At 55.4% G+C, this 23852-nt stretch overlaps 2 protein-coding genes across 7 annotated transcripts in view; one reads left to right on the forward strand and one right to left on the reverse strand.

The window, feature by feature from the left end:
- The first annotated feature begins 1835 nt into the window (after positions 1-1835).
- On the forward strand, positions 1836-15182 carry LOC119919819 (repulsive guidance molecule A-like). The gene is made up of 3 exons (XM_038740563.1): positions 1836-2001; positions 9027-9520; positions 13364-15182. Exons 1-3 carry the CDS (start codon positions 1920-1922, stop codon positions 14009-14011), a joined length of 1224 nt encoding a protein of 407 aa, XP_038596491.1. The 5' UTR covers positions 1836-1919; the 3' UTR covers positions 14012-15182.
- A 1696-nt stretch (positions 15183-16878) lies between these two features.
- The window catches only part of CELF5 (CUGBP Elav-like family member 5), an 85435-nt gene continuing 78461 nt past the window's right edge, over positions 16879-23852 (reverse strand). For 3 of the 6 annotated variants that reach the window (XM_038772193.1, XM_038772190.1, XM_038772195.1), the window contains 8 exons: positions 22794-22940; positions 20810-20954; positions 20332-20478; positions 19328-19390; positions 19141-19227; positions 18361-18504; positions 17701-17866; positions 16879-17064 (listed from right to left, as the gene is read on the reverse strand). In XM_038772193.1, coding sequence (XP_038628121.1) covers positions 17739-17866; positions 18361-18504; positions 19141-19227; positions 19328-19390; positions 20332-20478; positions 20810-20954; positions 22794-22940 — 861 coding nt within the window. In that variant the 3' untranslated portion in view covers positions 16879-17064; positions 17701-17738. Of the gene's footprint in view, positions 17065-17691; positions 17867-18360; positions 18505-19140; positions 19228-19327; positions 19391-20331; positions 20479-20809; positions 20955-22793; positions 22941-23852 lie in introns of all 6 variants that reach the window. The other 3 variants (XM_038772194.1, XM_038772191.1, XM_038772192.1) reach the window with 3 other exon arrangements.

Below are 23852 nucleotides of genomic sequence, written 5' to 3' on the forward strand. Positions count from 1 at the left end.
AGCTTGCACCTACCACAAGCTTAGAACAGTGCCTGGCACATAGTAAGCGCTTAACAAATATCATAATAATAAGAGTAATTTTTATGGCATTTGTCAAGCATTGGGGTAGATACAAGGTTGGACACAGTCCCTGTCCCACATGAGGTTCACAGTCTACGTAGGAGGGAGAACGGGTATTGAATCCCCATTTTGCAGTTGAGGAAACAGATACAGGGAAATAAAGTGACTTGTCCAAGGTCACACAGCAGGCCCGTGACAGGGATGGGATTAGAACCCAGATCTTCTGACTCCTGTTTCCACTAGGCCATGCTACTACCTATTTCTCCCTGCTACTAAGACTGTGAGCCCCATGTGGGACAGGGACTCTGTCTGACCTGATTGTCTTGTATCTACCCCAGTGCTTAGTACAGTGTTTGGAACATAGTAAGCACTTAATGAATAATAATACTAATTATGTTATTTGTTATGTGCTTACTATGTGGCAGGCCCTGTGCCAGCACTTACTAGGCACTAAGTACCACACTGATTATTTTTACCGGGAGCCCCCATGCCCCATCCACAGTAGCAGAGCTCTAGCAAGTGAAGAATTCTCTCGGAGGAAACTGTAAGGCTCGAAACAACCAGTCTGGACCCATACTGGTTGGACCCATAGAGAAGCAGTGTGGCTTAGTGGAAAGAGCCCGGGCTTGGGAGTCAGAGGATGTGGGTTCTAATCCTGGCTCTGCCACTTGTCTGCTGTGTGACCTTGGGCAAGCCACTTCACTTCTCTGTGCCTGTTACCTCATCTGTAAAATGGGGATTAAGACTGTGAGCCCCACAGGGGACAACCTGATTACCTTGTACCTAACCCAGCACTTAGAACAGTGCTTGGCACATAGTAAGAGCTTAGTTATATTATTATTATTATTATTATGGGCTGCGAGCCAATTTCCGCCTTCATTTAGCTATTGAGTTCCTCCTTCCCCTCCCCATGCAACCCATTCTGGCCGTCAAAAAGAATGGGGAGGAGGTCAGACAGAAAAGAGGCAGAGACCCGGTGATGCAGAAGCGCAGAAGGGATCGAGACGGGGGTCGGGGTGGGGGGTGCTCGTTGTGGTCAGGGATTGTCTCTCTTTATTGCTGTATTGTACTTTCCCAAGCGCTTAGTACAGTGCTCTGCATAGAGAAGCAGCTCGGCTCAGTGGAAAGAGCACGGGCTTGGGAGTCAGAGGTCGTGGGTTCTAATCCCGGCTCCGCCACATGTTTGCTGTGTGACCTTGGGCAAGTCACTTAGCGTCTCTGAGCCTCAATTCTCTCATCTGTAAAATGGGGATTAAGACTGTGAGCCCCATGTGGGACAACCTGATCACCTTGTATCCCCCCAACACTTAGAACAGTGCTTCTCACATAGTAAGCACTTAACAAATGCCATCATTATTATTATTATTACAGTTAGCGCTCAATAAATAGGACTGAATGAATGGATGAGACGGGGGAGCGAAAGAAAGGGAGGAATAGGGAGAGAGATTGAGGCGGAGAGGAGTAAACCCCACCCCTTGAAGCTCTCTGCGCCTTTAAGAATTTCGAGCTGAGGTAAACGGGGAATTGATGGCGAGGGGGGCGAGGGGAGGAGGGAGTCAAGAAGGAAATCTCAGATCGTGGATTGGTTGGGCGTTTAGGAATATGCAAATAACCATCCCCGGCCGGGCCCGGCCCTGCGGCGGCCAGCGAGTGGTTGAGGGAGAAGGAGGAGGGAAAGGAGGCGGTGGCCGTGATAGTGGTAGCTGGAGCCGGAGCCGGGGGGAGGGGAGAGGAGGGGAGGGGCAGGACGGCTAGAGACTGAACCGAGGAGACTCCGACGGCATTGTGTGTTGGGCACGCGGCGATCCCGTGGGAGCGACGGCTGGAGGCGCGAGGGCGAGCCCCGGCGGCTCCGATGGATGGATTGGTCTGGGGAGCGACGGCGGCCGCCCTGGTGGGCTATGGCGCTCCTGCTCTGTTGCCTGCCTCCGGTCCCGACAGGTACGGAGCCCTCCTCCAACCCTCAGCTCTTCTCCCGGATGGCGGGAGGCGAGGATCGCGACCGGGGGAGGCTGGCGCGGCGACGGGGTCCGATCCGGCCCGGCCCCGGACGCTTTTGGGTCGGGACGGTGACGGCGGGGGGCGGGGGGAGACGGGACCCCGATCGTGGGAGGTGAAAGAAACGGTCCGAAGCTGGAGAAAATGGTGTCCTTGGGGGATCCCAGTGAGCAGCCGTCTCTTTCTAGCGGGAGGGCGGGGGCGTTTAGGTCGTGACCGGCCCGGAGCCTGCTGGCCTGGCTCAAGTCGGCCTCCCAGCTCTCTTCTGGGCGGCGGGGTTTTTCAACGAAGGGCGAAAGTGCCGCCCGTGCCAAAGGAAACAAAGCGGCTGCCAGGAACACAGAGGCGCCTTTCTGCTGCTGCTGGCGGTGGGTGAGGGAAGGGAGGGAGAAGACAGTGAGATCCCTTCCACCCCAGCGCTTAGAACAGTTCCTGGCACATAGCGCTTAACAAATACCACAATTACTATTCAGGTTGGGGGCTCCATCCTCCTCCCCTCTCCCGCAGCCCGAAGACCAGGTCGTGACTTCGCGAGACACCGGATCACCTCCAATCTCTCCCTTCACCCCAAACTCTCTTCGCACCCCAGAACCAAATAGGCACCGCTCGGACAGGAGTCTAACCTTCCTCATCCGGTATTGGATTTGAGCCTCGAATCCTTTCCCGTTCAAATGGGGAAAGCCTGTGTATCGAAACTCATTCAAAACAGCTTTGTTCCCTGCACTTCGTAATCAGTATATTGGCATCTGCGTGCATTCCCTGGAGTGGGTTTTTAAAAAGCAGTTTCCTGTCGTAAGAAAAAAAGGGCAGGAAAAAAAGTTTGGGGTGGGTTTGGTTTCTGTTTGAAGTGTAGAGGGTCTGGGAAACACATTTCAGGCAATTCGCCTGTGAGATCAATTACTTAGAGCTCAAGCCGGCCGGGGTGGAGTGGAAGCCGCGCTTAACGCAGGTTTTATTTTCTTCAGTAAAGAACACACCCATTACTATGATCCTTTATTAATTTCCCCGTTTCGATTGATGCCCTAAATGTCCGGAAGCTCAGCAGTGCTGGCCATAATGGGCTAGTTCTCCCCATCTCCAAGTTAAAAGTGAAAGTTTGTTGCCTTTAATCAGCCCCAGCCCTTGCGAGGAAAGGAGGTGCCTGATGGCTTGTAGCAGTGGAGACTGAGCCTAGAGGTGAAAACGTCCCGATCCTAATGTGTCCAGTTACAGCGTTTTATTGTGAGGTCCAAAGGACTGGGTGTTTGTGCGTGTGTGGGGGGAAATTAGGGAAGACAATAAAAAACAGTAACAATTGTGGAATTTGTTAAGCTTGCTCTCTGGGTGAAACATTGCACTTAAACCCAGAGGTAGGAAAAGGGGCAGCTTAGCCAGTGCTTAGAACAGTGCCTGGCACATAGTAAGTGCTTAACAAATACCTAAAAAAAAAAACTGGGCATCGACCTGGACTGCTTGCAAACTCAAATTGGTCCCCACTCTCGAGGCAGCCCAGCTTATTGGTGGGTCTGTCACACCCCACTCTCCAGAACGCTCTCTCTTTATGATGCCAGCATGATGTAAAAAAAGTAGAAAACAGTATGTTTTTCACCAAACCCTCCCAGTTTGGTGTTGGGGGAAGAGACTAGGTGGCCCAGGCAAGTGGGACTTCTGGGCTCCCTGCCTAAGAGGCCGGGGATAGGACGACGACCCCAGTCCAGTGAGCCAACCGTTGTGGCTGACCTGGGCCAGGAGCCCGAGGATATTGCGGGGTCAAGGAGCTGTGGCCACGTGCCCCCAGCTGCGGGTTGCCAGAAAGCTCGGTCAACCGTGAGCTAGGACTGAAAAAGAAAAGGCAAAATGGCTCTTTGCTCCGTTTTGTCTGTGTTGTCTGCTCACCCTGCAGACTCCCCCTTTCACAGTTAGCCGGGAAAAGGATTGTGACTATAAAACTTTTATGATCCCACGAGGTATCCAGCTGACATTGCGTTGTCGATTCCATCTGGGACCTGGCCGGGGGTCTTGGCTAGGGGAATGGGGCATATGGCCCACCTGGCCACTCGGGACAGGCGAGAGCAGCTCCTAGGGGGGCCTGTGGTGGTCGACTGAGCTTTTTACCCTCTTTTCTATGCAAGTCGGATCCCTGGGTGTCGGAGGGAGAACCCTCTTTTCGAGAGAGACCCCCTTTGTCATCAACAGCAGCAGTGTTGATGGAGGGCCTGTGGGGGATGCAGAGCAGCGATAGAGGTACTTTATTAAAAAATGGCCCTTGTTAAGTACTTACTATGTAGCAAGCACTGTTCTAAGTGCTGGGGTAGAAATAGGTTGATCAGGTTAGACACAACCTATGTCCCATATAGGGCTCACAGTCTAAGTTGGAGGGAGGAGGATTTAATCCCCATTTTACAAATGAGGAAACTGAATCCCAAGCTCTGAAATCTGCAGCAGGCCCTGCCCCCAAGGAACTTACACTGTAATGTGGGAGACAAGTGGACAGATGTTGTCAATTCTAGACTACAGAGAGGAGTAAGAGCAGAGATACAAAAGATACAAACAAAAGCAAGTGAATCATTAATCAATAAACAGATATGCATGTGAGTGACATGTCCAGGAAGGTGGAGTAATGGATGAATCAGGGAAGCCCTCTTGGAGGAGATGATCTCTTTGGGAGGGATGTAGTTTGGTGGATTTGAGTGAAGGAGGAGGGTTCCAGGTAGGGGGAGTGGTCTGAGCAATGGGCTGGAGGCTTCTAAGGAAGGGAGTAATGGGCTAATGCAGCCTACTGGAAAGAGCATGGGACTATGAGTCCGGAGACCTGGTTTCTCATCCCAGCTCTGCTCCTGTCCTCCAGGTTTTGGGCAAGTCATCTATCCTCTCTGGACCTCAGTTCCTCATCTGAAAAATGAGAATAAAGTACCTCCTTTTCCTCCCTCCCTCTCAGATTGTGAGTCCTATGTGGCACAGGGACCGTGTCCAAGCTAATTACCACCATGGCTCTATCGCCACAGTTAGCACAGTGCTTGGCACCTAGCATTTTAAAAATGCCATAATAATAATGGGTTGGGTGCAGCTGTATGTAGGATAGACCAAAGGGGTAGAGAGCCTGGAGGCAGGGAGGCCTGGTAAATCCATCTGGGAGATGCTGAGGGCTGTGCAGGTAAGGAGGTAGGGGCAGATGCGTGAGATAACAGAAAAGATGTAGAAGAGGAGTCACCGGAAACCCCCAAGGTTGCAAGCTGTGGGACAAGGGGGAAGGGGGTGGGGGGATGGCAGCATTGCCAATAATGACAGGAAAGTTAGGAGGAAGAGAAATCCAGTCTTTTACAGTTTTTGGACGGTGTGGTGAATTTGAATTCAGAAGGGAAGAAGCCAGAGGAGAGTGAGAGGTTTCACAGAGCATTGAGAGGAGTCCAAGGCCCAGGTAGAGGAGTAGATTTAGAGAGCAGGCAGGAGATCCCCTTAAGGGAGATATCCCCGTGGGAGGCAGCTGGGAAGGAGGAGACTGTGGTCAGAGTTGGGGGGAGGAGTGGCCTGCAGGCTTCAGGAAGGAGTTAAAGGGGTGGAGTCATCGTCAGGGCCTGGGTCGGGGGTAGAGAGGGGGATGGGATAGGGAGGGCCCCATAGTGCTGTGAGCCAGGGAGTCGAAGAGTGTTGTGCTGATGAAGGGACAGAGCTCTACCCCAAGAGGGCAACTCTGTAGTGACCAAAGTGGGCCTGGTTTCGTGACTCCTCCCAAGATGGCTTGGGGAATCTAAGGTTGAATCTTCCAGGGTAGGCGGGCAGGATGGAAAGAGTCGGGCTTGCTGGAAAGGGTGGAGTGGACGGAGTGGGTCTTTGTGTCTGGGGAGGGCACTAAGGAGGTCAGGAGGGACACACTAACTTGGGAAAGATTGGAGGGAAATGGAAAGTTTAAATAAGGAATGGGGGAATTCAGTTGAGCGGGGACTTGAAGGATTTGCTATATTTCTTTTGCACTTTGGGTTATAAAATATTCAGTGGGCCAAAGAACAAGAGACTGATTCGCTGAAACGAATGGCTCTTCCTCGCCTCTCCCTTCTCGTTCTCCTTCCACTCCCATCTTTGTGCTTTTGAGGCCCGTAGGAGAGTGGATCCCCAAGAGGCTCAGTTTCCAGCACAGTCATCAGGTTTTGTTGCCGCAGGGAGCTCCCAGCCTGAGAGTGGAGACCTGACCTGGAACAGAGAGGGGAAGACCCTTTCTCCAATCAGTCAGTGGTATTTATTGAGTGCTTACTGTCTCCATCAGACAATCGACGGTATCATTGGTATGAGAAGCAGTGGGGCCCAGTGGCGAGAGGTAGGGCCTGAGAGACAGAGGGCCTGGATTCTCCTTCTGACTCTACCCCTTAACTGCTTTGTGACCTTGGGCAGGTCACTTGACTTCTCTGGGCCTCAGTTTCCTCATCTGTCAAATGGGGATTCAATACCCATTCTCCCTTTACTCTAGACTGGGAGCCCCATGAGGGACTGGGACTGTGTCTGACTTAATGACCTTGCCTCTCCCCTGGCACCTAGTACCATTGCAGGTGCATATTAAGCACTAAACAAAGATGATGATGATGATGATGATGATTTTAGTGTTATTAGTATTATCTATTGCATGCCCACTGAATGCAAAACAGTGTGCTAAGCATTTGGGAGAGAACGAAAGAAGCAAGACCCATGTTTGTGTGTACTTCGGGAGCTTACAATGTAATGGGGGAGCCTGCCAGACAGAAAATTGCTACAAATAGTGGGAGCAGGTGAAAGAAGAAGGGTAGAACAGGCAGAGGACAAATAGATCAGGAGGATTAATAGTTTCAATTACCGACTGTACCAATGACTGTGAATATGGTCATAAAAGGTGAGGATGGGCATCAAATATATCCATGCTAAGCATGACTGTTGTGTGGATGCAACTTGGAATGTTGGGAATTGATCAGGGAAGGCTTTCTGGAGGAGGGATTCTTCTTCTTCTAGGAGGGCATTGAAGATAGGGAGAGCAGGATTCAAGGGGAAAGAGTTTTAGGCAGAGGGAACAGTGCAAGCAAGGGGTTGGAGGCAAGAGTCGAGAGTGAGGTACAGTTAGGTGAAATAACTTGACACCCCCGTTCTCCAGAATTGTAGGGCTGGAGCAAAGTTCAAGAGATCTTCTAGTCTCTCCCTCTGCCTCTGGGCAGGCAGCAAGCATACAAAGCAGTGGGGCCCAGATGTAGCCAACAGCCCTGGCTGCCTCTACTGAGCGGGGCTGCTCTCAAACTGGTGATCGGGTTCAGGGAAGCACCATGGAGTGGGCAGGGTTGTGTCTACCAACTCTGTTATATTGAACTCTCCCAAGCGCTCTGCACACAGTGAGTGCACAATAGATACCATCGATCGATTGAGTGGGGAGTCACATGGTCTAGAAGGGAGGGGACTGCCCATGGTGGTTCCTGGTTCCCCAAACCCAGGAACCACCCAAATCAGTGCTGTTGCCAGGGATCAATAGTATTCTTTGAGCAAGTATTTTGTGCCAAGTACTGCACTAAATGTTTGGGAGAGTCCAGTAGAGTTTGTTGACATGAACCCTACCCTCAAGGAGCTTACAATCTATCTGGGGAAATAGACATTAGGACGGATTATGGAGTCAATCAATGGTATTTATTGAGTGCTTACTGTGTGTAGAGCACTGTACTAAATAATAATAAAATAATTATAATTATGGTATTAAGCACTTACTATGGGCCAAGCACTGTGCTAAGCGCTGGGGTAAATACAAGGTAAGCACGTTGTCCAACGTGGGGCTTACAGTCTTAATCCCCATTTTTCAGATGAGGTAACTGAGGCACAGAGAAGTTAAGTGACTTGCCCAAAGTCACACAGCAGACAAGTGGTGGAGTGAGATTAGAACCCATGACCTCTGACTCCCAAGCCCAGGACCTTTCCACTAAGCTACGCTGCTTCTCTATGCTTGGGAGAGTACAACAGAGCTGGTAGAAACATTCCCTACCCATGATGAGCTTACAGTCTGGATGGGGAGACAGACATTAAAATAAATTACAGATATGGACACAAGTGCTGTGGGCCAAGGGAGGGGTGACTAAAGGGTGCAAATCCAAGTGCAAGGATGACTCAGAAGGGAGAGGGAGTAGAGGAAATGAGGGCTTAGTTGGGGAAGATGAATTGGAGGAGATGTGACTCAAGGCTTTGAAGGTGGGGAGAGTGGTGGTCTGTTGAAGGGGGAGGGAGCTCCAGGCCAGAGCGGGTGAGGGGTCGGCGGTGAAAATGGGAATGGGGAAGCATCAGTTCTATGAGGGCAGGACACTCATCAAGTACTCTCATCAGCGGAGGTGCTGAAGTGGCAGGGGATGGGGTTGGAGAAGAGGGGAATCGGTAGTTGAGATGAGAGATGACTCTGAGAAGGAGCATGGCTTAGTGGAAAGAGCACGGGCTTTGGAGTCAGAGGTCAGGGGTTTAAATCCCGGCGTCACTTAACTTCTCTGTGCCTCATCTGTAAAATGGGGATTAAGACTGTGAGCCTCCCGTGGGACAATCTGATCACCTTGTAACCTCCCCAGCGCTTAGAACAGTGCTTTGCACATAATAAGCGATTAATAAATGCCATCATTATTATTAGAAGGCCTCCTAGAGGAGGTGTGATTTCCGATGGACCTGCAAGTTGGGGAGAGTGGTGGTCTGCCGGATGTGAAGCAGGGGGAGCTCCACACGAGAGCGATGAGAAAGGGGCCCAGTGAGTAGACCGTACAGTCCTCTCAGAGACCGTCGGCTCTTTGTGGGCAGGGATCACGTCTCCCAACTCTACTGTAATGTACTTTCCCATGTGCTTGGTACAGTACTCCGCACGCAGGAAGCACTCGGCACTTGCCATAGATCGAATTGATGACAACCCCCCGGGACTGGGAAGTTCTTCCTCCCATCAACCCCGAATCCCTCCTGCCGCAGTCTAACCCCTGGCCTGCCTGTCCTGAAACATTCCCACCTGTTTGTCGTTGCAGTGCTGTGCCAGCAATGCCAGATCCAGAGCTGCAACGCTCACTTCGTGGCCGCCTCCTCGCCTAGCCCTGCCCTGCCGGAAGAGGTGCAGCCAGCCGACGATTACTGCGCCGCCCTGCGCGCCTATGCAGCCTGCACCAAGGGCACGGCCAAGTCCTGCCGGGGGGACCTGGTTTACCACTCGGCTGTCTTCCGCATAAAGGAGCTCTTCGGCCAGCACAACTGCTCCAGCCGGGGCCCCACCTCCTCCGTTAGCGCCCCTGCTCCCCCGGACCCTCTCGGCTCTCAGATCTGCAACTACACCAGCCGGCCAGGCACCCGGAGCAGGTTTGCCCTCTGTGGGCTGTTTGGGGATCCCCACCTGCGGACGTTCAAGGATGAGTTTCAGACCTGTAAGGTGGAGGGGGCTTGGCCCCTCATAGACAATCGCTATCTGTCTGTCCAGGTCACCAACGTTCCCGTGGTCCTGGGTTCCAGTGCCACCGCCACCAGCAAGGTAACCGGGCTCTGCTGCTTGCCCACCTGCCGGGCGAGGGGTGGGCTCTGCCGCCCCCGTATGGTGGCCCGAGATCTCGTCGCGGTGAAGTAATCGCCGACCGAGCTGTGAGGCTGAGTTCGGTCGCCTGGGAGGCCAGGAAGAGGGAGGAGGAGGAGAAAGGGGTGGGGATATTCTGAACCCTCCAAGTCCACGTTTGGTCCCAGGCCAATTTCTCTCCACCTCCTAGGGATTTCTGGTGGAGGGGGAGTTGGCTTGTGGGCCCAGTAGGGAGTTGGCTACCACCGAAGGGTCACCTGGGACTGAGGATGGAGGGTGACAGATGGTGAGGAGGTAGATTTGGTTCATACAAGTAACACCCAGGCCTTGAGAGAGAAAGATTCCTAAAGATCATTGGCTTTCTTCAGGGATAATAATTCTGGTATTTGTTAAATGCTTCCTATGTGCCAGGCAGGGGTAGTGGAATATAGTGAAACTGATGGAAATTTCCACCCAGGATCCCAGAGTCAGGAGAGTCTGATGCGAGTGCACGTATATATATATAATAACGATGATGGTATTTAAGTGCTTCCTATGTGTTAAGCACTGTTCTAAGCACTGGAGTACATACAAGCTAATCACGTGGGACACAGTCCCTGTCCCGCATGGGGCTCACAGTCTTAATCCCCATTTTCCAGATGAGGTAACTGAGGCCCAGAGAAGTGAAGTGACTTGCCCAAGGTCACACAGCAGACAAGTGGTGGAGCCGGGGTTAGAATCCTAGGTCTTTCTGACTCCCAGGCCTGGGCTCTTCCACTAGTCCATGCTGTGTGTGCATGTATGTGTGTGCATGTGCCTGTCTGTCTGTCCTTGGATCAAGGGGACTGTGGTCCCCAGCAGGTGTGTGTAGCGATTGTGGGCTGTTCCTTGGCTGTTCCTCACTTTTCCCCCTCCCACCTCCCTGGAAGTGGTGAGCAGGATTTCACCAGGGTTAGACAATGTTAAATAGCAGGGTGGGCAGGGCTTCAACGGGTAGTGCTCTGAAGGGCAGAGCTACAAAGAGACTGAGACATACCGCCCCCCCCCCCCCCCAACTCTCTCTTTTTCCAACCCCCAGCTTCTCGCCCCATTTGGCTCCATCTGCTGCCATCGAAACTCCTGTTTCCTCCAGCCTTGGGCCCCGGGGGGGTGGGGGGGGAATTGGTGGTGGGTTAGAAGTTGGGGCCAGGGCCAGGATTTGGCAGCTGTTTGAGAATGAGCTCGGGACCCAAGCATGGTACTGGTAAAACCAGGGGCTGCAGATCCAAGACTCGGCTGGGACGAGTGGCTGGAGCTGAGAAATTCAGGCCCGGACCGGGCTTCCCCAGCCCAGGTTGGAAAGGGACTACCAAATTGGCACTGCTGCCTGCTGGACTAAGAGGAATCTCCTCTGGGGGGTCGGCGAGAGCCTCTGTTAAAGTGTTGACTGGGCAAGACTTTGTCGTCTTTGGGATAAAGAGGGAAGGAGCAGAGATGGGGGAAGCAGCCCCAGCCAAGGTGGAGGCTCCCTTCTGCAGTGTGAAGATCTCACCAGGCAAATAGGTGAGGACAGAAGAAGGCAGGTGACCCCATTCCCTAGGCATGGATTTCTCCCCTAGAGCCTTTTCACCCAATGTACTTGACTTTCTGGTGTGATGTGTCTGGGAGAAAAGAACCTGGGAGTAGACCACAGCATTGTAGTCCGGAAGCCAACTTTTCATCATGAGCGGTATAGGGCAGGGTGAACTTGGGGAGGAACTCCTTCGAGGGGGCCTGGTACCTGCAGAGGGGATAAAGAGCCCTTCCCTACTTGGGCCTGAAGGCTGTAGCAAGTGAGAGGAGCCCCCAACCCTCCCTGGAGCCCCTAGCCTGCTGGGCTAGGTGTGAGAGACTTCTAGCCCAGCCCTAGGGCCTGACAGGGGTGAGGGAAACCCCTTTGGGTGCAGAGGAGGAGCAAGTGAAAGCAGAGTCACCATCTTGGTACTACTTTTGGCTCCAAGGGGCATGTGGGCTGGTTGCAGCTGTCCTCCACGCCCAAAAAGCTGTGGGGTCTGAGCTCAGCCAGGGCAGCCCCTTGGGTGTTGGAGGAGGGGGAGGGGGGCACCCTGAGGAGCTGATGCTTGAAGGTGGTGCTGTTTTCCTGGCACACGCTAGCAGGAGGGGGAACGGGGGTGTTCCAGTCCTATGACCAGTTTGGGTCATCCCGCTTGAAGCAGGACATTCCTTAAGGGCAAGGAGCATGTCAACCTACTCTATTGTATTGGATTCTCCCTAGAGCTTAGTACAGTGCTCTGCCTGCAGTAAGCACTCAATAAATAACATTGGTTGATGGAAGAGAGCAGAGCCACCCAGAGAACTGCAGCAATGATCTCGACGATGGAGATGCAAAAGCCTTCTGGGGTTTCATTCTGGAGAAGAGAAGGCCAAGAGCGACTGAATGGGCCTGACAGCCCTGAAGAGTGTTTTGAGGATGCCACTGACCTCTTGTTCCTGTGTTGCCCCAGAACCGGACGGGAGGAAGCGCGGGCTGCCTGCCGTTGCTGAAGGAGGGCTTGAGAAGCAGTGGCCTAGTGGACAGAGCCCAGGCCTGGGAGTGAGAGGACCCGAGTTCTAATCCCTGCTCCGCCTCTTGTCTACTGTGTGACTTTGGGCGAGTCACTTAACTTCTCCGTGTCTCAGTTCCCCCATCTGCAAAATGGGGATTCGGTACCTGTTCCCCTTCCTATTTAGACTGTGAGCCTCATGTGGAACCTGATGTCTCCATCCCAGAACTTGGTACAGTGCTTGGCACATAGTAAGTGCTTAACAAATACCACAATTTATTATTACTGTTATTACTACCATTATCATCATCATCTGGACTCTGGAAGGGGCTCCTGGGAGGGGCTGAGGAATTTTCTTCTCTAGAAATCTTTTCAGAATCCTTCCCTCCTTTCCCCTCCCCATCCGTTCTCGGAGGGGTAGGCTTTCCCTTGCCTGGAGGCAGGGGGATAGGCCAGATGACCTCTTGGGGGTCCTACCACCATAGTCTTTCTAGCCTTCGGGATCCTGGATGAAAAGGCCGTGGCGCCACCTGGTGGCAGTATCCAATTCTGTCTCCTACTATTGACATTGCATACCAACAACGTTTCAGGCAGCTTCCCTCCACCCCAGCCTTTCCTCCTCTCCCCCCAGCCCCGGGCTTCTGGGCCGGGTGGAGGAAGTAGAGGGTTTTCGGGGGTCCCACCTGGCCCTCCGGTTCCACGGGCAAGCTGCCCACTCGGTAGCACCAGCCTTCAGGCTCCCTGGCACATCAGCCTGGGCCTGGGCAAGCCGACCGGCTTCCGCCCGGTAATGAGGTGGAAGGTTTGGGCTCCGCGTGCCACTACCCACGCTCGGCCCGTCGAGGCCTCTGCCGAGCCCTGCCTGAGAGGAGGAGAAGTCAGGGCTGGGCTTTCCCGGGAAATTCCCTTGTGGTCCGGGGGCTCTCGGTGGCCTCTCCATGGGGTGCTGCGGGCCAGCCACCATCAGCCTCATCTATAATGGAATGAGGCTGGGGCAAATGCTGGAGCGGGCTGGGAGAATGGCCGGGAGAGCTTGGAGCGGCTAGCCCCAGACCCTAGGATGCCGGTTCCGGTTTCCCTCGTGGCCCGGCCAAGTGCCGCAGCACTGGCCTCGATGTGCCGTCGGGGCGCTCGATCCCTTCTTGACTTCCGATGCCCGTGGGCCATAGGGCTCCTTTGGAGCCTGAGTTCCTCCCCGCCAGGGGCCCGTTATGTGACCCCTGGCCAAGCTGGCCTAGTTGGGCAGAGGAGGGTGCTCGAGTTGGTCCGACAGACGCGTCTGACTGTTGCCTCTCTCCCTCAGATCACCCTGATCTTTAAGCGCTACCAGGGCTGCACGGAGCAGAAGGTCTACCAGGCGACCACCGAGGACCTGCCCTTGGCGTTCAGCGATGGCACGCGGAATGGCGGCGGGAGGGCGGAGGGGGCCAGCAGCCTGCGCATCCTGGAGAAAGCCCCCACTGGCCAGGTGGAGATCCAGGCCCGCCACATCGGCGGCACCATTGTCATCCGCAGGGTCGGGCACTACCTCACCTTTGCTATCCGGCTGCCCGAGGAGACCCTGGGTCTGGCTGGCAGCGACGGGGGTGACGGTGGCCTTCAACTGTGCCTCCATGGCTGCCCCAAGAGCGAGCTGATCCAGGGGCACCGGCTGAGCCTTGGGAACTCCAGCCCGGCCCCCCGGGCCTTTTCGGCAGAGAGCGCCACAGAGCGCTGCCGCCGCATCCTGCGGGTAGAGGACGTCTACTTCCAGTCCTGTGTGTTTGACCTCCTGACCACTGGCGACCCCGACTTCTCCATGGCTGCCTATGGGGCCTTGGAGGACCTGAGGTCTCTGTACCCTGGGCCACTCCAGCTCCATGCTGCCTCTGGCACCAAGGGGGCTCCTGGGGAGCCTGGTGCTGCTGTGTTGGGTACTCTGGCCTTGCTGCTGTGCTGCCTCTGGGGCTGAGCACCCCCCACTCATCCCACCCCAGAGCCGTGATGCCAGCCCCTGGGGAGGGCGGGAGAGCGAGGTGGGTTCCTGACTCCCTGCCCACCTTGCCGGGAGCTCTATTTCATGCCACCCATCCTTTCGGTGCTTATTGAAATAGTGCACTCTCCCCACCCGCTCATCCCAGTGGTGGTCTGTGGGCATGATGCGTGGGAGGCTTGTGGTTGGCATTTTCTGCCAGGTTCTTTGGTCTCTGGTCTTCCTCCACCCTGAGGGCCTGCCTGACATTCAGGCGCCCCCACCTCACCTTGCCCAGTGGTGGCAAGAATACCACAGGCATGGTCCCATCTCTCGCCTAGCCCCTGCCCAGTTACTCTGGGCCTTGGGCCCTGATCAGAGTCAGATTCTGTACTCCCACTATTCTCTGGGGGAGCCCTGCAGGTCAGTCATCTCGGGGTGAGCTCACAGTGGGGAACCTGACCTCAGAGAGTCCCAAGCCTAGGACAGGACTGGCCAGTAACCATCTTCCCAGAGGTATGTTGACCGCCTCTTCTACAGTGGGTTACGACAGACATCTCCTCCAGCCGGGTGGGGCCGAAAGACGTGGCGGAGCTGTGCCCGGGGACCCTCCTTGGTGGGGGCTAACGTGTGAAGAAAACAGGCCCTTCCCCCTCCCTCCTGGCCCCAGTGCAGGTCTCAGCGGGACCTATGTTCTTGGGGTCACTTCAAAGTCCGGCCCCCGACCTCAACCATGGACCTCTCTCCCACCGGGACTATAAAAGCCCTTTTCCTCCAGGCTTCAGGTCCTCCTCTTTCAGGCCGAAGTCCTGCTTCTTCAGCAGGCTCCTCGAGACCTCCCAGGGAGGAAAGAGGGCCAGACAGCCAGAGCAGCAGACACGTAGCAAAAAAGAGCAGATCCTTTAGCAAGTAAACCTTTTATTAAATAAACTTCAGATTCTTTAGACCAGAGGAGTTTGGGACATTAAGACAATGCTGTTCTCACCTGCAACATGTGACAGTCACATAGGTAACTCCGGTAGAAGAAACGGATTTTTCTGACATGTAATTCAAACCAGATCGAACCTAAAATCTTCCAAGTTTTTTTTTTTTGCTTTTTTTGTTGAAAATTAGATCAGTTCAAACTTCATGAAATTACTCGTAGCAGAAATAAAGTACATTGTACAAATCACGTACAGAATAGATGTTAAGTATAAAAATGGTATTTACAGTCAGTAAACATGGACTATAGAAACACACAAACTCCCTCTCGCACTCTCGCGGCTCAAGGCGAGACTGAGCCGCCCGGCCCCTTGAAAAGTCCTCGAGAAACAGCGCCCTTCTCCGCGTCTCTCCTGGCCCCCACCACTGCCACGTCGTCGCTTGCACACACGTTCAAACGTACGCACCACCCGCACGCCCAGGCACACACACGGATGCACGCACACCGATAGGAATGTTCTTGGTACATTTTCAAACTCTGGGACATTGAAACGACTGTTCGGCTCTTTTTGTCTTTCAGCATATTTTGGTAGAGACCAACGGGACTGGTAACGAATTGGGTTTCTTAGCGGTAGCATCCCTAGTTTGGGAGTCTTAACCCAGCTCTGAATTCTATTCTGTGCTTAAGGCGGGGTGGGGGTACGGGAAGGGAGAGGAGCAGGAGGGAGGACAGAAATCTCAGTAACGGGGATATAAAGCCGGGTAGGTAAACTTAGGCTGCCCTCCTTCAATAGGACTCTTCCTGTGACCAATCCACTGTATTTTGTTCTCTGCCTTGGACTTGCTCAGAAAAGCTCTGCACAAATGATGGAGGCTCCTCCTTCCTTTTCTGGGAGGGGCGGGGGGAGGTGTGCGCATATAAGCCAATTTACACTGCTCTGACTTTTTTTTGGGGGGGGGGGCTTGATCCCCAGGCCAGGGGGGAGGGGGGCAGAGGTAGCATCTGCCCCCCGCCCCCCAGCTAAACTGGATGGTGGGTCTGTCACTGGGGCACACTAAACTGTGAAGTTGCAGGGAGGGGTGTGGGGAGAGGCTGGGGGGGGTGGGGGGCTGAAGCTGTGTATAAGGGGAGACCTGTGGAACTCGGGGGACCAGACCGAGTTTTCCCTTTCTCTGAGGGGGCGGGAGTGGATGTGAGAGCCAATTGCCACTACTTTGACTTTTTCCCCCTTTTTGGGCTTGATCCCCAAGCTGAGGGGTTCAGAGGCAGCACCCTTCACCCCCCCCCCCCCCACTTAAACTGGAAGACAGGTCCTTCACTGGGGCACACTAAGCTGTGATGTTGTGGGGAGGGATGTGTCAGGGGGAAGCTGGGGGGGCGGGGGGGGGCGAGGCCTGAAGCCTGGGTATTGAAGGGAGGCCCATGGAACTCGGGGGACCAGAGCTGGGTTACCCAAACTCTGATCTCCAAAGCCCTTGGGGACTGTCAAGTGTTCAGCGTTCTGGTTTGTTGGGGTATTCAGGTCCTGGAGGTAACTAGAGTTAGAGCTTTTTCCATCTTTGCTTCTCCAACTGCCCAGGCCTCAAACTGAGCACAGAGAGAACACCGTCTGGTTGGTTCTCCCCGCCCCCAGCAATCCCCCCCATAAATACGTGGGCCTCTCCAGCATTCCCATGGAGACAACTGCTCTAGAAAAGGTATCCTCAGCAGGCAGAAGTCTCCAGGGGAAAAATTTGGTCCTGGGATTTATTTAAACAAAAATATAGACTGTGTATATATCTCTATATGTATATATATGTGTGTGAAAGGGTAAATTGGAGGGCTGCACGTTGTCATGGTGACTTAGCAATACAACAGTGACTGGAGTGGTGGGCCACAGCCTTCACCACGTCCCCCCTCCCCACCCCCTTGCCCCCCACCCACCCCCTGCCTCCCCCCTGCCCTTTGCCCCGCCCCAGGGACCTGATTGAAGGGGGTCTCCGCCAAGGAGTTGCTGGCATCTTCCAAAGCTGCATTCCTCTAAAGTGGTTCACATTTTGGAGGGGCGGGGGAAAGGGGAGAGGGGGGAAACAAGTTCATAATTAACTGGAATCTCCTGAAGCTGAAACCATCCTCTGGATCTGCCACTCACCTGGGGGAGAAGGAAGGGAGTTAGGAAATGACCGAGTCGCAGCTCAGCAGAGCACCGCTCTCCCACTTGCCTCAACAGAGGGGGCGCCCAGAAGGGCGGGACCCAAGGAGGACACTGGGGGGTGGGGTGGGGGTTGGGCGTTGCCTCAGGACCAGTTCAGGCCAATGGGGCTCTGGAGAAGGAGGCTCTGTGGCTGCCCTTATTCCAGCACCTTTCCTGAGCCCTGTTGCGTTTCCTGGCCTGGGAGGTGGGTGGGGTGGGGGTGCAGAAGGGGGAAGCCAGCTGGCAGTAGGGCGAGTCTGGCTGCCCCCCAACACTGGCAGACCAGTCCCACCATTCCCGCCCCCCACCCCATCCTCTGTGCCCTCCCCCACCCCAACCCCAGGCCGCCCCAGCCTTCTGGGCCGGGCACCGGGCACTGGACAGAAGAATCCCTCCTCTGCCCAGCGAGGAAGGACATCTCCCGAGCGATGGCCCGGGCCGTTGACCTTGGAGGCCGCTGGTAGACGAGGTGGAGGGTGGCAGGGGGAACTGGACCTGGCTCAGGCTCAGCAGCCGTCCCCCAGGGCCGGCATGGCGGTGAGGGTGTCTCTCAGGGGAGGGGCGGGGGAGGGGGATGTTGGCTACCTGCCTCACCTCTCTGCTGCAGCACTGAATGGTGGGTGTGGGCACTGTCAATAAGGGTGGTTGGCATCCTTGGGCCGTTTCAACTGGACCTTCAACCTTTTCATGCCAATCTGGAAACCGTTCATGGCCTGGATGGCTGTCTGGGCGCTGGCGGGGTTATCAAAGCTCACGAAGCCTGCGGGGTGGAGAGGGGAAGCCATGCTGGGAGGGGGTGGGGGAAACTGGGCCAGAGAGAGGGTGTCTGTCCGCCAGCCAGGAGAGGGAAGTGACCCTCTCTCCCCTCCCTGTGTGCACATCAGGTCAAGGGCAGCAAAGGCTGGAGAAGGGAGGGCTACTCAGCCTTCTGGACTTGTGTGCCAGGTGGAAGTGTTGTCAGGCTGTGCACCACCAAAGTAAGCACTATGCACACATACACGCACGTGCACACGCACACTAGCAGGCGCACAACGACACACGTGTTGCCACGCAGCACGACGAGGGGCCGTGCCCAGCCCATCCCTCCACTGTGGCAGCAGGCTCAGGGCCATGAAGGCTCTATGGCTCCCCGCTGCCCCTTGGGGCCAGGCCTCACCTGGGCTCCCCAACCTGGACACCAACGTCCCCTATCTGAGGCCCCTCTCCATGGGGCAGCCAGCGGCCAGTGGGCAGCGGCAGCCCTTTGGCACTCACCAAAGCACTTGCTCTGGTTGGTGGCCCGATCCATAAACACCTTGGATGAGATGATGTTGCCAAAGGGCAGGAACATCTGCATCAGCTCATTGTCCCCAAACTCCTGGGGCAGGTGGTAAATGAACAGGTTACAGCCCTCGGGACCTGTGGGTCAGAAACAGAGAGGTGGCAAATTGATTTTGGTGGCTATCTGTCTCTCCTGCTAGACTGGAAGCTCCTGGAGGGCAGAGATTGGGTCTACCCACTAACGTTAATGGACTCTCCAAAGCATTCAGTCCAGTTGGTGCTCTGCCCCCAGGAAGTGCTCGGTAGATGCTACTGACTGATTGGTTGGTTGACTAATGAAGACTGCTGATGATGGGGGGGGAATGGACCACTGACTCTAGGAGAGGCACCCGTTTCAGTTCCAAATTCTCTCCCGCCTGCCCCCAGAACTGTGCAGGGGCAGAAAGCTCTCCCTTCCTTGGCTAAACCCCTTTCCACAACAGGGGTAGACTCGAGGGCAGGTGTACAGGCCGGGAGACCTGGAAATGAGGTAGGGCAGCTGAGGGGACCCACTTCACCACCGCGGGTGCTAAGGCACTGAAAGAACACAGGATGCCAAGGGGGTTGGGTCCTGGCCCCTGAAAGGTCTCCCCAGCCCCAAACGTTAACCTCTCAATATCCCCCGCTCCCCGCCCCAGCCACATCCCAGAAACAGACCCAGGGGTTGCCTGCTGGAGAGGCCCAAGGTGGAGGGGAAGGTCTAGGGCCGGGGGAGAGGGGGTGGACAGAGTTTACCTTCCCGCTGCTGCTGTTGCTGCAGGATTGGTGGAGGCTGGGGGATGCTGTGAGCAATGGGCGTGATGGCCGTGGCAGGGTACATCGCTGTGCAGAGGGAGACAGAGGACAGAGGAGGACGTGAGGGGCTGAGCCCTGTGGCCTCCAGGGGGTGGGCCACCTGGGCGTCGGGAGGGAGGAAGGGTACCTGTGTACTGCTGGACTCCGGAGAAGGCCGGGTGGAGGGGCTCAGACACAGCCGGGCTCTGAGCTGGAGTCGAGGGTGAGAGAAAGACAGAGGGGAAGATGAGCCATCCCATGGATCTCTCTGGCCCATGCACCCACCCCAGCTGGGAAAGGAGAGGGGAGGTGGGGATGGAGCTCCCGGGGGTGGCATCTTGCACCGACCTGCTGGTTGGAGGATGGGGAGGCAGCTGCTGCTCCTCCGCCAGGGCGACCAGCCCTCGTGTGGAGCGCTTGCCCGTGTGAGCCCACAGGAATCCCAGATCCCAAACGGGCAGGCATCACACCCCTTCCTTTTCTGCCTGCCACCACCTAGTCTTCCTTCTCCTCCTCCTCTTCCTCCCCTCACCCGTTACCCCTCCACCACCACCAGTTAGGCTCGGCCCCAATGAGGCCCAGCTAGAAGGAATCTGAGAAGCAGGGGGACAGGATGGATCGGGTCCCTGCGTTTGGCAGGCGGGTTGGGCAGGTCGGCCAGGCTGGGCACCGGAACTTAGCCCGGCCCGGTAAGGTTCTGGGCTGAGGGCCAGAGAGCAGAAGATGGGGGGCAGACAAGAGGAAGATGAACCGAGTTGTGAGTAGTTAACCTTCAAGTGGAAAGTGTGAGCCGACTTGCGTGTCATTCAATTAGTGCCTAAATGAAGCCAAATCCCCAGCCCTTGCTCTTCTCCCCAGTCTTTGCCCCTCACCACTGGGCTCTCCTCCAGGGCTTTTTCCAGGCTCCTCTCCCCCAGACTCTGCTTGTCTTTCCCTATTACGCTCCTCCCCCTCCAGCTATCCAGCTTCCACCAAGTCCTCGTTGAGAAACACCGGGCTGGTGTGGCTGGGGAGGATGCCTGGCCGGTCTGTGCTTAGGGGCTGTCACTCCACAAAAACCCGGTCCCTGCCCTGACCCCGGCCTCACCTGCCTCCTCCCCCCACCCCTCCCCACCCCTCAACCTCCCCCCGCTGGAGCCCTCATCTACTTACCCGGGTAGGGCACAAGGCCATTGGCATAAACAGTCTCAAGGGTGGGGTGTCCACTGGGGAATGGCACCATCCCAGCAAAGCCATTGGTGATGGGCGCCACGAGGCCCGGCACAGCAGCTGTGCCCAAGAGCGGGGGAGAGTGTATCCCTGCAAAGGTGGGAGGAAGAAAGCCAGAGACCCAGTCACTGTGGGCCTGAAGCCTTGCGTTGGGAAGAGGGAAAGGGGAGCCTGCCTCTCACCACCTTTGCCCTCTGCCCAATCAGTCATCAATCAATCGTACTTATTGAGCGCTTACTATGTGCAGAGCACTGTACTAAGCAACTGAGCCAGGTAGCATTAGGAATTAGGAGCACATCCCCACTAAGGTAGGGTGTGACTGCTGAGCCGTTTACTCAGGAGATCCTGGAGTCAGAAATCTCTTGAGCTTGAGGAGCCCTCCATGGGTCATCTTGTCCAACTTCCCGCAGCAGATGCTCACCTGATGTCGGGGCGATGGGAGCGGCAGGCAGCCCATTGAGGCTTACGGCTCCAATCTGCTGGATATGGCAAGGAGAGAAGGCCATGCTCGGGCTCAGGTAGCTGCCGTGGGAGGTGGACAGCACTGTGGTTTGCTGCTGCATTAGCTGTGGGGCCAAACAGATGGGAGTCACCTGAGTGGTGGAGGCTGCACCCCGAGATTCCCTCAGAGCTGCCACCCCCCCACTCCACCCCCAGCTTGACGACTCCCCCAAACTCTGGCATTAGAAAGGAGCAAGAGAGGTTTCAACCTATTTTTCAGAATTGGCGCATCCCCAGCTCAGGCAGAGGGCCACTGCTACGGGCACAGCACTGTGCCCGGCCTGTGGCGAGCACCCAACAGGAATGGAAGATGCATGGTCCCTGCCCTCCAGAAGCTTGCAATTTCACGGGGAGGCAGACAGGCAAGGTACAGATAACCAAAGCAGAGAAACTACTAACCAACGAGGAAACGGATACATCCATGAGTGTGGGCGTGGCTGGGAGGTGTGACTGGACCAGGAAGGAGAAGGATTAATCAGGGAGGTTTTGTCAAAGGGCTCTGATGGTGGGGGTTGGGGGGGGGGGGCGACTGAGGTTGGGTGAAGCGGAGGGTGGGGGGAAGGGTTCCAGGCAGGCAGAAGGTGTGAGCAGCAGCCCAGGCGAGGGACAGCTGGAGCTTTGCTTGGACCGAGGAAAGAGGAGGAGCTGGGGTGTGGTGGGAGCGAGAGAGTGCTTGGTCAGAGGGAACCAGCGTGGGGATGGTCTGGAAGCCACTGGACAGTCTGGGCTTTCTGTCCTACCCAGGAAGCACAGGGGGAGCCGCTGCAGGGGCTGCACCTGTGCTCTGATTGGCGCCCTAAGAAGTTACTTAGACTGTTATCCCCATGCAGGACAGGGACTGTGTCTAACCTAATTAACTCCAGCGCTTACAACAGTGCTTGACACACAGGAAGCGCTTAAAAATATTATAATAATAACGATAATACCAACAATAATAATAATCACAAGATGGGCCAATCCTCTGAGCCATGGGGTGGGGGTGGGGGACAGGACAAGGTGGGAAATGAGCAAATTTGGCAGGGAGAAGCTGTCTAGTGGGAAAGAGCAGTGGTGGGAAGCGGGTGCCTGAAGTTCTCATCCCGGCTGTCTGAGCTGCTCTGTGACTTGGGGCAAATCACTTAACCTCTCTGGGCCTCAAGACTCCTCATTTATAAAATGGGGAGAAAAATCCCTGCTTCAAAGGGTTGTTGCACAGATCAATGAGATACTCTAGACTGTGAGCCCGTTGTTTCTAGACTGTGAGTCCATTGTTGGGTAGGGACCGTCTCTATATGTTGCCAACTTGTACTTCCCAAGCGCTTAGTACAGTGCTCTGCACACAGTAAGTGCTCAATAAATACGATTGAATGAATAACCGAGGTGAAAATGCCTTCGAGAAAAAACGGCTTCCATCGATTTGGGATAAGACCACTACCGCAGATAATAATGACGATGATAATAACAGCAGCAACAAAAATAAAATCAGTAACACTTAAAAAACTCAGAAGTCGACCCAACTTCCCCACCTGGAGACCGGGGTCCCCTGGATTTCAAAGAGACTGGAACCAGCCAGTGCTTTTGGAGAACGGCTCGGGGTAAAAGGATCCGTGGGGGCCAGGGACCATGGGCGGGTTAGAGGCTGGAGGGGGTGGCCAGCCTGGCGTCTCTAGACCCGGTGCTGGCCGGAATGGTGGCTACGGCTCCGTCTGACCACTAGGGGGTACCAGACTCCACAGAGAGGTGGTCGAGGGGGCCGAGTGAGGTCCCTGACTCTTGGGAGTCGTCTTCCCCTTGGGCTTTTCCTGGGCCTGCTGTGATGAGCTCTCCTGTCCCTCAGTGCCCACAAATCGCATTCTACACGGGCAGAGAGATGCGGAGAGAGCCAGGGTGACTTGGCCCAGGCCCGAGGCCTGCGGGGCACTCACCGCCTGAGCGTAGGCGCTATAAGGGCTGAAGGGCAGAGTGAGGGATGGGGTGAAGATACCCAGCTGGCCCACCATTTGCTGCATCCGGCGTAGGGTGCGTTCTTTGTCAGTGTCGGCAAACTTGACCACGAGGCTAGAGGAGGCCCCCTGGGGAAGAAAGAACGAGACTGAGAATCCGAGTAGCAGAAACGGGTTGCGGGGAGGGCCCGGGGGGCACAGTCAGTCGGATCAAGTTAGGGCATACTTATTAAGCGCTTCCTGTGTGCCCAGCACAGTGCTAAGTAAACACTGGAGTGAACAGACAAGCTAATGAGATCAGAGCCAGTCCCCCTGCGGGGCTCAGAGCCAGGCTCTGGCTGAGGCTGGGCCGGGAAGGAGAGAGCTGGGACGACGGCACGGTCCGCACACAGACAGGAACCGTGTCGCACGCACGTACGCACACCCACCCGTGTCGCACGCACATATGCACACCCACCCGTGTCGCACGCACATACACATGCGGACACCACTCATCATCTCAGAGCCCAGTAACAAGCAAACACTAAATTCTCACCCACAACAAAACCATCAGTCAGGCAGAGAACACAGAACGTAACACAGCATAGCCCAGTGGAAAGAGCCCAGGCCTGGGAGTCAGAAGACCTGAGTTTTCATCCTGGCTCCACCACTGGCCTGCTGTGAGACCTTGGGCTGGTCACTTCACTTCTCTGGGCCCCCGTTTCCTCCTCTGTAAAATGGGGATAAAATCCCTCTAACCTTCACTTAAACTGTCAGCCCGGTGGGGCACCGGGACTGATTCTGACCTGATTACCTCAAATCTACCAGGGTGCTTGGCAAGTAGTAGGCACTTAACAAATACCAGGACAATTAGTCCAACTGAGATTACAACCCACAGTGCTGCAGCCCGCAGGCGAGGGACAAAGTGACTGGCATCCAGGCTGACTCCCATACGACCCCGCCATTTTGGCAGATCAGGAAGCAGCATGGCTCAGTGGAAAGGGCACGGGCTTTGGAGTCAGAGGTAGTGGGTTTGAATCCCGGCTCCGCCACACGCCTGCT

This window comes from Tachyglossus aculeatus, chromosome X1, assembly GCF_015852505.1.
Source record: "Tachyglossus aculeatus isolate mTacAcu1 chromosome X1, mTacAcu1.pri, whole genome shotgun sequence".
Lineage (NCBI taxonomy): Eukaryota > Metazoa > Chordata > Mammalia > Monotremata > Tachyglossidae > Tachyglossus > Tachyglossus aculeatus.